The sequence below is a fragment of the Mus caroli genome, unplaced genomic scaffold (genome assembly GCF_978045245.1).
Source record: "Mus caroli unplaced genomic scaffold, Mus_caroli_1 scaffold_20, whole genome shotgun sequence".
Taxonomy (NCBI): domain Eukaryota; kingdom Metazoa; phylum Chordata; class Mammalia; order Rodentia; family Muridae; genus Mus; species Mus caroli.
The window spans coordinates 10,964,500-10,977,163 of NW_028227275.1; the positions used below are offsets into that span (position 1 = coordinate 10,964,500).

The 12,664-nt window shown below is 39.9% G+C and overlaps 1 protein-coding gene across 7 annotated transcripts in view; it reads left to right on the forward strand.

Moving 5' to 3' along the window:
* Sorcs1 (sortilin related VPS10 domain containing receptor 1) overlaps nt 1-12,664 on the forward strand; it is a 527,192-nt gene that overhangs the window by 324,918 nt on the left and 189,610 nt on the right. For all 7 annotated transcript variants that reach the window (XM_021151490.3, XM_085833868.1, XM_085833869.1 and 4 more), the window contains one exon: nt 8,980-9,138. In XM_021151490.3, coding sequence (XP_021007149.1) covers nt 8,980-9,138 — 159 coding nt within the window. The remainder of the gene's footprint in view (nt 1-8,979; nt 9,139-12,664) is intronic.

The window sequence follows — 12,664 nt, forward strand, 5'->3', positions numbered from 1 at the left end:
AGCATGTTCGCTCTTATTTCCTCTCAAAAGCAACTTGAAATGATCAAATGCCTGTCATGAAGTAATTGAAGGAAGAAGGACAATTTCCCATGAACTAGACCTCCTGGCTAGCAGGGGGCTCTTATTCCTCCATAATTTGTTCTTCCCCCAGGTTCCTGAGGAGCAGCAGCAGAAGGAATTCTCACTCCACTAATCCCCAGATCCTCTCTGAGAACCCCCTGGTGGTCTCCATAGTCTTTTCTGGAAAGCATTAATAGCCAAATATATTAGCAAGGCCACATGCAGCCAAAGCCTCGTTAATCTTCTGCAGTACACCCTGGAGTTTATGCCACTTTACCACACTGCATTAATATAAGTAAAACTAAAATACACTTACCAGGACATTCATGCAAGGAGAGGGATGAAGAATGTGGCTACCTTCGTGACTGATTGGTAGAATCATTATGATTTATTAGTGTGGGCTCATTTCCTTGATTTTTCAACTTGATGTTTACTCAAAGGAAAACCAAGCACACACCTTCGGGGTTTCCCAGAAATGGTGTTGTCTTCATCTAACTCAGTGTTAAAGTGTGCAGAGACCTTTTCTTTCTTGCTCTCCTCTTCCCCACCTGCCTTAATCATTTCTAGTGGTATAAAAAGATGTCTCATCATTAAATGAACATCAATCCTTGTAAAGTTTCCTAAGAGCTAGGAAGGCAAATGCTTCTTTCTTCCATCACCCTGGTTCTTTTTGAGAGCAGCTAACATTTTTAAATGATGTAGCCTTTTGGCAGTTATAGATCTTTGGAGATCTAAAAGAGAATTTATTCTGGGGTTTGTAATGTCCATGGAAATGTGTTCTGATTGCATGTGAAACAGAGGGCTATTGCTATTCCTTGAAATTTTAAGGTGGAACAAATATTACCAAATTAGTTAATTGGTTTCTATGTGACAGTAATAAAAATGCCCCCTGAAATTGTATATTTTCCTTAAAAATACTATGTCTAGGTTTTGTAAACTAAATGATACAATCATAACCATTAATCAATATTACATATTACCTGGTGAGTTTTATACAAAAAGAGCTGTGTCATCAGCAAAATGAGATTATATTTTCACATATAAATAACACACAGGATACATATATTCGGAAACCAGTTCTGCTTCCTTAAGAGCTAGCATGTAGGATTACTAATATTATCATTCGATCAAAGATTTTTATATCTGTTTATCTTGTTTCTTTTCTATTTTTATGGGAAAACATAAAGTCATTCATGAGAGGAGAAGTGTTTAATAGACAAGAAGAAAAGTGACTTGAGCTATTGTGGGAATTCTGACATAAGTGAAGATTGGATATTTTGCTTTATATTGAAGACCCCATTTCCTTTCTTCAGGAATACCTTGTTTTGGATGTATAGCATGTAATACCTAACACCTGTCATTGCGTGTCCCCAGAACCTTGTCCCTTTCTTGTGTCCTTTGTGTCCCACTGTGAACTATTCTTTCTCTCTATTCCTCTCCTATCTTTTCACTTTCTTCTTCCTTTCCTTCCTTCTCTTTTCTACAAATCAACTGTTCTTTTTCTTTATTGTTTTTTTTTCCATCAGAATCTATAGTTCTAAATCACCACTCATTATGAGGCAATCCATGGAATGCTCACACATTTAAAAACAGTGTACACCTTAGGTTGCATTGCTACTTACAAATTGTGTAAGTAGCAATTGTGTAACCCTGAGTCATTGCTGAGCCTAATCTCCATTTTGTCAAATGGATAGAACAAGCTCTCTCAAAAGTAGTATCATATTTAGTACAATTGACCAGAATAGTGGTTTTTCAGTTGTAGCAGGGTGCCCCACACAAACTACATGTGCAGGAAATACCTACTTGTTTATTGTCACTGTCCTCATCAAGGCAAAACTATTCAAGGACCTATACCTTTAGAGCACTACATGACACATGACAGAGAAAAGTTTCAAATATTCGACTCTGGACTGGACCCCTACTACTATTATTGCGATATATATAAGAGTTCCCAATGTTTCAGAGTATTAATATCCTTGTGTAAAGTCATTCTCTTTTTCTCTCTTAGTGAGTGCAGCAACCATTCGGGATGACTTTGTCTAGAATCAGACTTAGATCTTGGTCACGGCTCTTCTTGAAGTTTCAAGCTGGTGCATGCATGCATGCATAACCCTGCTCATTGCCCTGTCTGTCTCTGAGCACACACCCCCTCAATAGAGGCCAAGCTGAATCCCCAGAAATGAGAACAGAGCCTCACGGTAACATGCTCTTCTAGAAATAGGATTCTCTAAGGTGCCTCAAGGGAGAGGATCGTACACAGTTAGTTGTCTCACGGGACCTAAACTAGGATGTCCTGTAATCTTCCTTGAAGTGTCTTCTCCCGTGTGTAGCCCAGCTCTTGTCATTTATGGCGAACTTACTTATCGATTGAGTATGCTGTAAGGCTTCACAAAGGAGAGTTTATAGAAACAATTTTCATCATTGTTCCATGCAGTGATAATGGGAAGGGCCTTTTTAATAAGCAATGAAGGCACACAAAAAGGACTTAATTTATGAGCTGCTTGAAAATTCCTTTTCCTAAAAGTTTCAAATTCCATCAAAAAGGGGGAAAAAGTGATAAAAATAAACCTGGGCCCCAGGGATCTCTCAGACACTGAGCCACCTACCAGGCAGCATACACCAGCGGATATGAGGCCCCAACACATATACAGCAGAGGACTGCTGGGTCTGGACTGAGTCAGAGAGGATGTACCTAACCCCAAGAGACTTGGGCCCCAAGGAGTGGGGAGGTGTGGTGGTGGTTGGGCGTGGGGGCTTGAGGACATCCACGTGGAGATAGGGGATGGGGTGGAAAATGTGGGATGTGGAACAGTTGAAGGGTGGACCAGTAGAGGGATAAAGTCTGGAGACAAACAAACAAACAAATCCACAGAATAAACTTCAGAATACAATGCTGAAGTTTTCAAGCAATTTCTTGGGTCTTAAGTAGATGGCCTACTGCAAAATGTTGTCTTCATCTCTTAGCATTGAGTCATACTGTTCTGTGTTAAGAAACAAGGACGGTGCATCATGCTAGCTTCACTGAGCCGAGAGAATACAATCTAGAGCAAGTGGTTGTGTTGCCGGCAGTTTCCCATAGACTTTCATCTATTGGAGTATATGCGGTTGACACGTCCTTCCTCTGGTCACCTTCTGCCCCTTCGTTCACTATTATTTCTGCTTCGAGGACTTTTCTTCCCTGGGACATTTTGGGATCTGTTGTAATGCTCACTCACTAACACTGTCCTACAAAGAACTTTCAATTGATGAGCACTTCCTGCCCTCACCCCCAGCTTTGGAAGGGGATGGTGCTCATTCCACACTGGGAATAGGCAGTTTTTTTCCACCCACATTGGTCAGCAAATTACTTCCTTGCTCTGATTACATTTTGCTTAATTTGTTTTTTAATTTCCAGGCCAGAAGCTTGCCACTGGCCTCTTGTTTTGTTTGTAGAGAAGATGATTTGTGCTTGAACAAAATAGAGCATCTATTGGCTGTCTTGACCACTTTGTCATTTTCTGGGTCATTATGAAATTCATTTGTTATGCACCTGTGATGTGGCTGTTTGGACCTGTGTTAAGTCTTGAGAAAAGTAAGAATGACATTTCTCAGAGGCTCAGAATCACCACTGCTTGAGTCTAGCCTGTGAGTGACCTACAAGCAACAAAGGAACAAACAAGTCATGAATAACACAAAAGAACTCCTTTTACCTTAAGATCAAAGAAATGATGGAAAAATATATACCCAGAAAAGGTGATATTCCCATTATCCTTGTTTCATCTAAGCAGGTGGGTGGTCAAGTTCCAAAGCCATACACCTAGGGGAAGAATTGCAAAAACTAAATAAACACTAGCATTTCTCTGGCAACAAGGACCTCAGTGCACATCTGGAAAAAAATCATAAATCTGCCTGACAAGGTTGAAAATTGTGTCATGGAGCCATATGGTAAATCTAGGGCAAGCTTAATTTTATGAGCCTTTCATATTTGTATGTATGGGCAAATGGACCCGCGCGTGGCACTGCACACATGCAATGTTCGGAGAACATCTATAGGAATCAATTGTCTCTTTCCATGGAAGGATCAAGCTCATGCATTCAGGCTTAATGGAAAGCATCTTTTACCCAATGAGCAATCTTGCTGGGCCACCTTCAATTTTTGACTACGCTAAGCTGTCAGAAGGAATACTACCGAGAGAGGAGAGAAGTGATGTATTTGAAATCTATAAATTGTATTTCATGTTCATTTGTCACCTCTAGGAAAAGCAAATAAAGTTTCTTCCTCCTTCTGAAGTGGATGATGAATGATTGCTTAGAGCTGGACTGCGGAAGCCTGTGCTGCAGTTATTGACTTCCTATGGAAAACAATTCATCCACAGATGCAGTCAGTGCCATGTCTGCACGCCCTGCAAGGCATAGGTAAACGGGTGCTAATCACCCCAGTCCATCTGAACAGAGAGTAATTATTCCTGTTCAAAGCAATCTCTTCCCCTTGTCTTTACCCTGCTCCTGTCCAAGCAGAGAGTGTGAGAAGACTGAACCCCCAGTGCTGCAGGGGACTCCTGCCTTATGTTCAGTGGAAGGCATATGCTAAGTGATTCATTCTTTCACGCATAGATTCATTAGTCACAAAGGTACTCGGGCCCACTGTGGAATAAGCTTTGTTTCAAGCTGAGTTCATTTCCCAGAGAGCTACTATGAGAGTGTGAAAAGATAGGATTTATACCTTCTGCAAACTTCTCTTGAAAGCCTGCTATTTATTTCATTACCTATAACGAAGAAGATCCAACATGACAAAACATCACTCATTCAAAGACACTTGAGGAGCCAGAGGAGGGTGGAGAAACATCTTGACCTGGTTACAAACAAGGGGAAGATCGCTGACTGGACACATTGCTGGCTGCACAGGCATAAAGATCTGAGTTCAGATCTCTAGCCCTCACCTTAAAGCTGTATTAAGCAATGTGTACCTGAAGTCCCAGCAATGATGTGGGGAACCCAAGGGCTTGCAGGCCAGCCTGGCAACTCCAAGTTCAGTGTGAGACACTGCCTCAGAAAACAAAGTAGTGAATAACAGACAAAGACACTTAACATTGTTCTCTGGCCTCTAATCACGTAAACCTCTGTGTGTGTGTGTGTGTGTGTGTGTGTGTGTGTGTGTGTGTGTGTGTGTTTACATGCTCATATAAATGATAGATAGATGATAGATAGTAAATAAATAAATCTGAATAGACAAATAAGCAGATAATAGATAAATGATAATATAAGTTAAAAAAATGAGAAGTGTAATCTAGAGTTTTGGAAAATTGCTCATTCGTTTGAGTTTAACTATTTTGAAAATATTGCCCTTTGGTATACTTTCCTGAGAAGACACAACTTATTTTCAGATCAGCAACACTACCTATGTCCAAAGACTGAATTCGATTTGTTATGTGCTTCTCCGTGCATGCTAAAGCTTTTCGGTGTGGATCTTGCTAAATCATTTAAGTACTTACTAACTTGCTTTTTGTAATTGACAACATTGGAAGAGAAACCTCAGTTCATTTGAGGCAAAATCATGAAAGAGTTTAAAATTGAAATAACAAGGTTTCCTTAATCATCCAGCAACTCATTAAGGATGCACTGCATCCTGTCAGTACACTAACCACAGCCTAATTAATATGAAGGTTATGATTAAGAAATTAAAATACATTGTACATGTCTTTGTGTATCCAAAATTGTGCACTTACTTTTATGTTTGCCATCCTCTCATAAAACTACATACATTCTAATTCTAAATACAAATATGAATACAAATCAGACACCATGTTCTAGCATATAGCTATGGGTAAAAAAAAAAAAATCCAAGGGACCAATACATACATAATAAAGCTGTTAGGATAATAAAAATATGGATAAACAAAGATAGGTCCATACTGGTCTGACCTGCTTCTTTTGAGATTTGAGCAGAAACTAGCCTTTCTGGTCCAGACTTTTTAGTCTTACAAGAAGATAACCTGACCTTCCAACATTATGCATGCAAATTACCAAGTATAAGGTTTCAGATGAACACTAGATTGAGAAGATGGGATTTTGATCTCCCTATTTCTGATTTTTCAGGGGCAAAAACAAGAGGCCTAATCCCTAATAGTTTATTTATATGATAACAAACACCAATGTCCCCCAAATTCTGTGAAGTACCTCGGCCTCTTTCAAATGTTACAAGGGGAATTCAACATAATTTCACACAGCCTAATGAATTTAGAATATGCATGCATATTAAACTAGTTGCAGAAAACAATAAACAAAAATCACTTTGATTTGGGGGTATTTTCTAGTCTTCATTTGAATTCCTTTTATTTGTATGTCATGGGAAGCAGGTTGTGAGATGAGAAGAGAGAGCATATTTTAGTTGACCAGGGCCTAGGAAATCAAAATGTAGGAAAACTTCATCTGACTCGAGACAGTGGATGCCTGTAAAGCAGGGCCTCTTTGTGATATCATGAAGATTGCTTTTTGGCAGGAGGTAAGAGGTTGTTACACTTTATTGTTAATTGTGGCTAGGAATATAAGGCAGTATGATCATTTTATGGCATATTTTTGTTTTGAAATATGACAGCCTTTTTTATGTCCCAGTAAATATGAAATCACCTGGAAATATTTCGGTCCATTTAGGAGCCATCAAAATGTCCTTGTTTAGAGAATGCACTAGATTTTAATGAAGGCATGTGAGTTGGTACTTAGCAAACTCCCTTGATGGCCCCATGTTGGTCATCAAATGGAGGAGGCTGCTTGTTTGGTCAACATGAGGTAGACAAACTCATAACCTTTGTAGGTGTTTATGGAGAGTAGGCAGTGTTTCACACTATGTGAGAGACAATCAGAGTCCAGTTTTTCATGATTCCTGTTGTTCTCTCTTGTCTGGAGTGTGGCTGACAAGAACAGCATTCCTCTCAACCACTTTGTCTTTTACAAGAGCAAGCTAGAAAATAGACAAAGAACCTCAAATTCATCCTGATTAACAGAAAGAGACTCCAACAGTGTGTGTGTGTGTGTGTGTGTGTGTGTGTGTGTGTGAAGCACTTTTTAAGGCATTTGTGATGACATCACATTCCTTTTAAAAGTGACACAAACTATTATGAAGTTTCAAAATGATGACTCAATATCACCAAGGAACTGTGTTGCCTAGTATTCTGCCCTTTTATATAAAAACTCTATGTATTCCCCCCTCTCTTTCTTCCTTCCTTTTCCCTACCCCCTCTCTTTTCTTCTTTCTCTCTTCCTTCTCCAGACTCTCCCTTGTTCCCTCCCTTCCTATCTTACTGCTAAATCCAGGCTGCAGTGATCTCTCATCACCTACCCACACATTGAGCACATTTTTCATACTGAACCAGACTCAGAGAGTACTAATTAATAAGCCAATAGGAAAGAAGTCAACGGGCAGCATTAAGGCAGGCTGTCTGTAACTGTTAGGCACACACTTTGGTGGAGGCAAGGAGACCTACAGAGAGTAGGGAATGAGATACTTCATCACATATTCCTAGGGGCAGAAAATGAGAGAAAACAAGCAGCTCTCAAGACAGCTCATTCATCTCGCTCTGATCGTGGTTATTCAGAATGCTCAGGCCAAGTGTAGGCTTCCCAACGAGATTACAAAACAAGCACCGGAGCTCGGCGTTTCTACAGATTTATAGCCCATGGGTGGAAGATGGAGAAATACACACAACTACGCTGCCTCTGAAGGAGCTTACATTCATAGCCTTGGAAACGGGTCTAAATGTATTTCTCAGTCCACACTACTGCTTTTAAATACCCCTTCCTTCCTTCCTTCCTTCCTTCCTTCCTTCCTTCCTTCCTTCCTTCCTTCCTTCCTTCCTTCCTTCCTTCCTCCCTTCCTTCCTTCCTTCCTCCCTTCCTTCCTTCCTACCTTTCTTCCTTCCTACCTTTCTTCCTCCCTTCCTTCTCACTCCCTTCTTTTCACTCATTCATTCATCTTTTCATCCATTCATTCATTTGGCAGACATTTGTTGAGTGTGTAATATAGGCTTAGCTTAGTCCAGCTTCTAGTAATACACCCATGAGCAAAGATATACCCTGACTCTCATAAATTTTATATTGTAATAAAAGGGATATAGAAAGAATGAAAATAAGCGAATATATAATAGAGTGGGCTTGAAAGTGAAAAAATGGTGGTGAAATTAAAGATCTATGCATTAAGACTCATGAAAAATATCATAGACCCAAAACTCATAGAATCCAGTTAAAGGCAGAGTTCATGTGAAACAGGAGTGTGGGGGCAGGAATGGAAAGAATTGGGGCCCATGGTAATAAATTATTTTTTCCTATACAAAAACAGTATTTTTATTTTCCTGAGATGGAGTGTGTGTGACCAAGCTACATCACGAGGAAGGGCTATGATTAAGGGGGTAGTAGGGAATGATTCAGATTAACAAAATAATTTTGTAACTGGGGAGATGGGGCAGCAGGTAAGATGCTCACTGCCAATCCTGGTATCCTGAGCTCAATGCTCAGACATACGTGGTAGAATAAAAGAACTAAAACCTGCAAATTGACCTTTAACATTCACCTATGTGCTATATAGCACATGTATGGGTGCACATAAGCAAATAAAATAAATAAAATAAAAACATACATAAATACAATTTTTCATTAAAAAAAGAATAACTTTAGAAAAAAAATACAGTTTCTCCCAAGAGTCCTATAAAGGGGAAGAGAGTAAAAATCTTCTGATTTTTATCTCCTTTCTCTGATGAGTTCTTCCTTGTTCTTCAAATGGTACAAATGGCTTTGTGTCAGTTTTCTGGGTAGGAGGGTCAGCCTGGCAGAATGCAGATGCTCCTCTGGTTGAGCACTGTCCACCAGCCTTTTGTGCTTCTGTCAATGTGATAGCTGGGCGAGATGCATCGTCATGAGTAAGCTTCATTTTCTCTTGCTTTCCTGCAGATTATGCTACTCACAGACCCGGAGATTGAGAGCAGTTTGTTGATCAGCTCAGATGAAGGGGCAACCTATCAAAAGTACCGGCTCAACTTTTACATTCAGAGTTTGCTTTTCCATCCGAAGCAAGAAGACTGGATCCTGGCATACAGTCAAGACCAAAAGGTGAGCACACAGTGGAACATGGCTGCCAGGGCAAAGGTCACTGGTTACTTACCTGGGATTTTTATCTCAATAATTTTTTTTTTTATGTAGTATTGTGAGTGCCAATGAGAACATCGAAGGTTGCCTGTTGTAACTATGTAAAAATATGAGAAAACGTACAAAAGAAAGTTGAGATACTAGCTAAGATAGTATAGAGGCACAGTATGTAGCCTGGATGCCATGTTGGTCAGCTTTCCATTAAATACTGAACTAACACACTTATGACATGACAATATTTGTTTTAGTTCATAGTACTGAAAGTTCTCGCTCATGCCTGTGTGGCCTTCACTTTGTGCCTCTAGAGAGTCAACACATCATAGTGGGCCATAGGCGAAACTCTGCGACTCACTATCAGCTAGGGCACACATGTTAGAATCAGGTTGTCCCAGAATACCAAAGACTTTTTAGGAACTAAGTAACATAAGGGCTTCTTGGTGAACCCCCACCTCCTAGAGTCCCACAGGGTATCTTGGTAGAACTCACATCTTAAAGGTCCACAGTATCCAGAGAGACAACTTTTAGCTCATGTAACTTGATCAATTTTCAGCATCTATTACAGATGCCGAAATATTTAGAAGACACTGACTTCCACGAAAACGGTGTCTGTTTTATGAGTGTAGACAGATAATCATTTTTCGTGGTTCAAGACCTATTGCTTTTCCCAGACACTCAAGGAAAAGCTATTTTACTAAGGTTTACAAATACTAGGGGGCCACTTTTAAGGTTTGAGAAATGTTCAGATGTCAGTATCATCTTAAGATTGTTCCTTACAGGTTTTCTTAGTGGCAAAATGGAAGGAGCCCATTGCTTCTAAAGTACTCCATGCAGTTGTCCTACGCATATGGGTTCATCACTGTGTGTATGCCCTATAAATATGTGGCTACAGGCGATAAGTTTTCTATTAGTACATGCATTATGTATGTACTATATAAGTACATTGTCTTTTCCTTTATGGAACTTGTGCAGCAACATAGAGTGTAAGGTTAGTATGGCAAATAAAGTTAAAAATAGAAAAAAAGATACTACATGTATTTAAACATGAGAGAAACTTAAATAGTAAAAGTTCAAGGGAAACCAGGTGAGATACTGGCATGCCCTTTATGAAATCCATCATTCAACAAAGATATTCTTATAACCTATCAAAGAGGAACATGGTTTAGACATAACATATGTTTAATGAAATGTCAGGCTCCCATGATTAGAGGAAATTCTAAATCTGCTAGCTAGATCCCCAAATTCGCACAAGCTTCAGTCACATAGGAAGAAAGAAACTTAGTTGAGATATTGTTTGGATTATATTGGCCTGTATCTGTATCTGTGTCTGTAAGATTGTCTGTAATCATTGTCATGATTATTACCTTATGTGGGAAGAGCCCATCCCACTATGGATAGTGGCATTCCTGGGCACTGTGGGTCTGATCAATATAAGAAAGTTAGATGAGCATGAGCCAGGGAGTGAGCCAAAAGGCAAGCTTGCAGGCAGTGTTGCTCCATGGTTCCTGTCTTTACTGTCTTTAGTGATGGATTGTGACCTGGAATAGTGAGCCAAATAAATCCATTCTTCTTCAAGTCATTCTGTTTTGTCAGAAACACTAAAACACAGGGGGTTTGGGTGGAGGACTTTGTCTAGTCTGCTCTCAATGTGTGGAGTTCTCCCTGAAGGCAAAGGAAGCCTGTGAACAGTTTCCCTAGGTCTCTAGTGACAGTGGCATTTTAAAGCAAGCAAATTAACATCATAGGATGGGAGTTTTATGCATGCTGCTCTTACTGCCAAGTAAAACACACATTAAGCCTAAAAATAGGAAAGGTTTGCCATTAGTAGTGCTTTTATTTTTTTCCTCCTGAGCAGCCTGGCTACCCTTTAGCAGAATTTTGCTTTTGCAGTTGAGCTTCAGTGCATTTGGCACAATTAACAGGTGAAGACCAAGCTCCCCAGCACATGGGTTATCTGTCGTTTGATCCAATGTTTTTTTGATTTTATTCAGTTGTATGTTAATTTCCCCTCCACCCCCATGCAGGAGGAGTAGTAAAGCAGATTCCTCTGACTAAAAGCAAACAATAATGCCCTGGAATTTAACCCTTGAAGTCCCAGTACTTCCAGTGTTCAATGTTCACTTGGCAAAGTAAATATCCCTAGAGGAGTGAGGACACCCGGGCCGAAGTTCCAACTCAGCTTATTATAGTGAGCATTATTTGGTGCCACTCATAAATAAAATTTTCACCTTAAATGTGTTTTATATGAATAGTTATTTTTTTCAAGGTTCACTTTCCATGCCTTTGAAAACAATATTACACTATGGAATGCAATTCTGGCAATTGTTGTCATGATTTTTTGGTGAACATAGCTGCTTTGTGCCCTTATCTAAAGAGTCTGCCCAAGGCTAAAATGAAGAGATTAATTGCATTGACAAGGAAGACTCAGAAAAGCCCAGCATAGACTTTGTCCTGTGTTTTGCTCTCATGGAAAGTACTTTGATCAAGCATAGCAAGCTTAGAGAAGAAAAATACAAAATGTATAGTTCAAGTAATAAAAGGGCACCAGGTGGCAGAGCTAAATCCTGTGTTCATGAGATAAATAGATTAAGGGAGTGGTGATTTTGAAGCAAGATTCTGCCCAGCTAAGCTTATTGTTTATGTATTTATCATTGAACAAGGAATAATTATATCTCGTTAGGCATTATTATTACTTATTTTTTTTCATTTAGACTTTTAATCTGGAGTAAATTAAAATCCAGAAACACAGGCTTTTGATCCGGATCTTGAGGACTAGTTTAGGTCCTGGCATGGTAGTACACACCTTTAATCCCAGGAGACCGAGGCCAGCAGATCTCTAAATTCAAGGACAGCCAGCAACAGAGCGAGTTTCAAGTACAGAAAAGCTTAGATCTAAGTGTGGTGACACATGCCTTTAATCCCAGCATTCAGGAGATAGAGCAGGTCTCTAAATTCAAGGTCTGCTTACTGAAGAAGCTTCACAACAGTCAAGCCTGGGCAGTGAAGAAGTTTGAAAACAGAAAGTTGTTGATAATGTAATAGAAGAAGGGGGTCTTGTTTCAGCCCCAGCAAGAAACAAAACGTGGAAGCTCTGGACATGCATCCCTGGCTTTAGAGTCAAGAATAGAAGGGGCTACTGGGACAATTGATGCTGGTTAGCTGGAGCTAAGAAATTAGCAACTATTAAGAAGAGACCAGCATCACTGAGGTGAAATCTTCTGGGAAGTGTTTTCTGAGAACATAGAGAAGCTGTGTCCCAGAGATAACTATAGCTGTACCTCGTGTTGCAAAGGATCATCCAGGTGGTACTGATTTTGAAGGCGTGAAGGGATCACAGAGAGCAACTGAGACTTGGCACTGTGAGAGGCCAAGGAGAGGCCACTGGTGAAGTTGCAGCTTCAGTTGCAGTTGATGGTACTGGACTGAAGGGGTCTTGCAAAGAAGTTGAGGTTTGGCACCATGAAGGGACCTGATGAGAGGCTATTGAAGACGC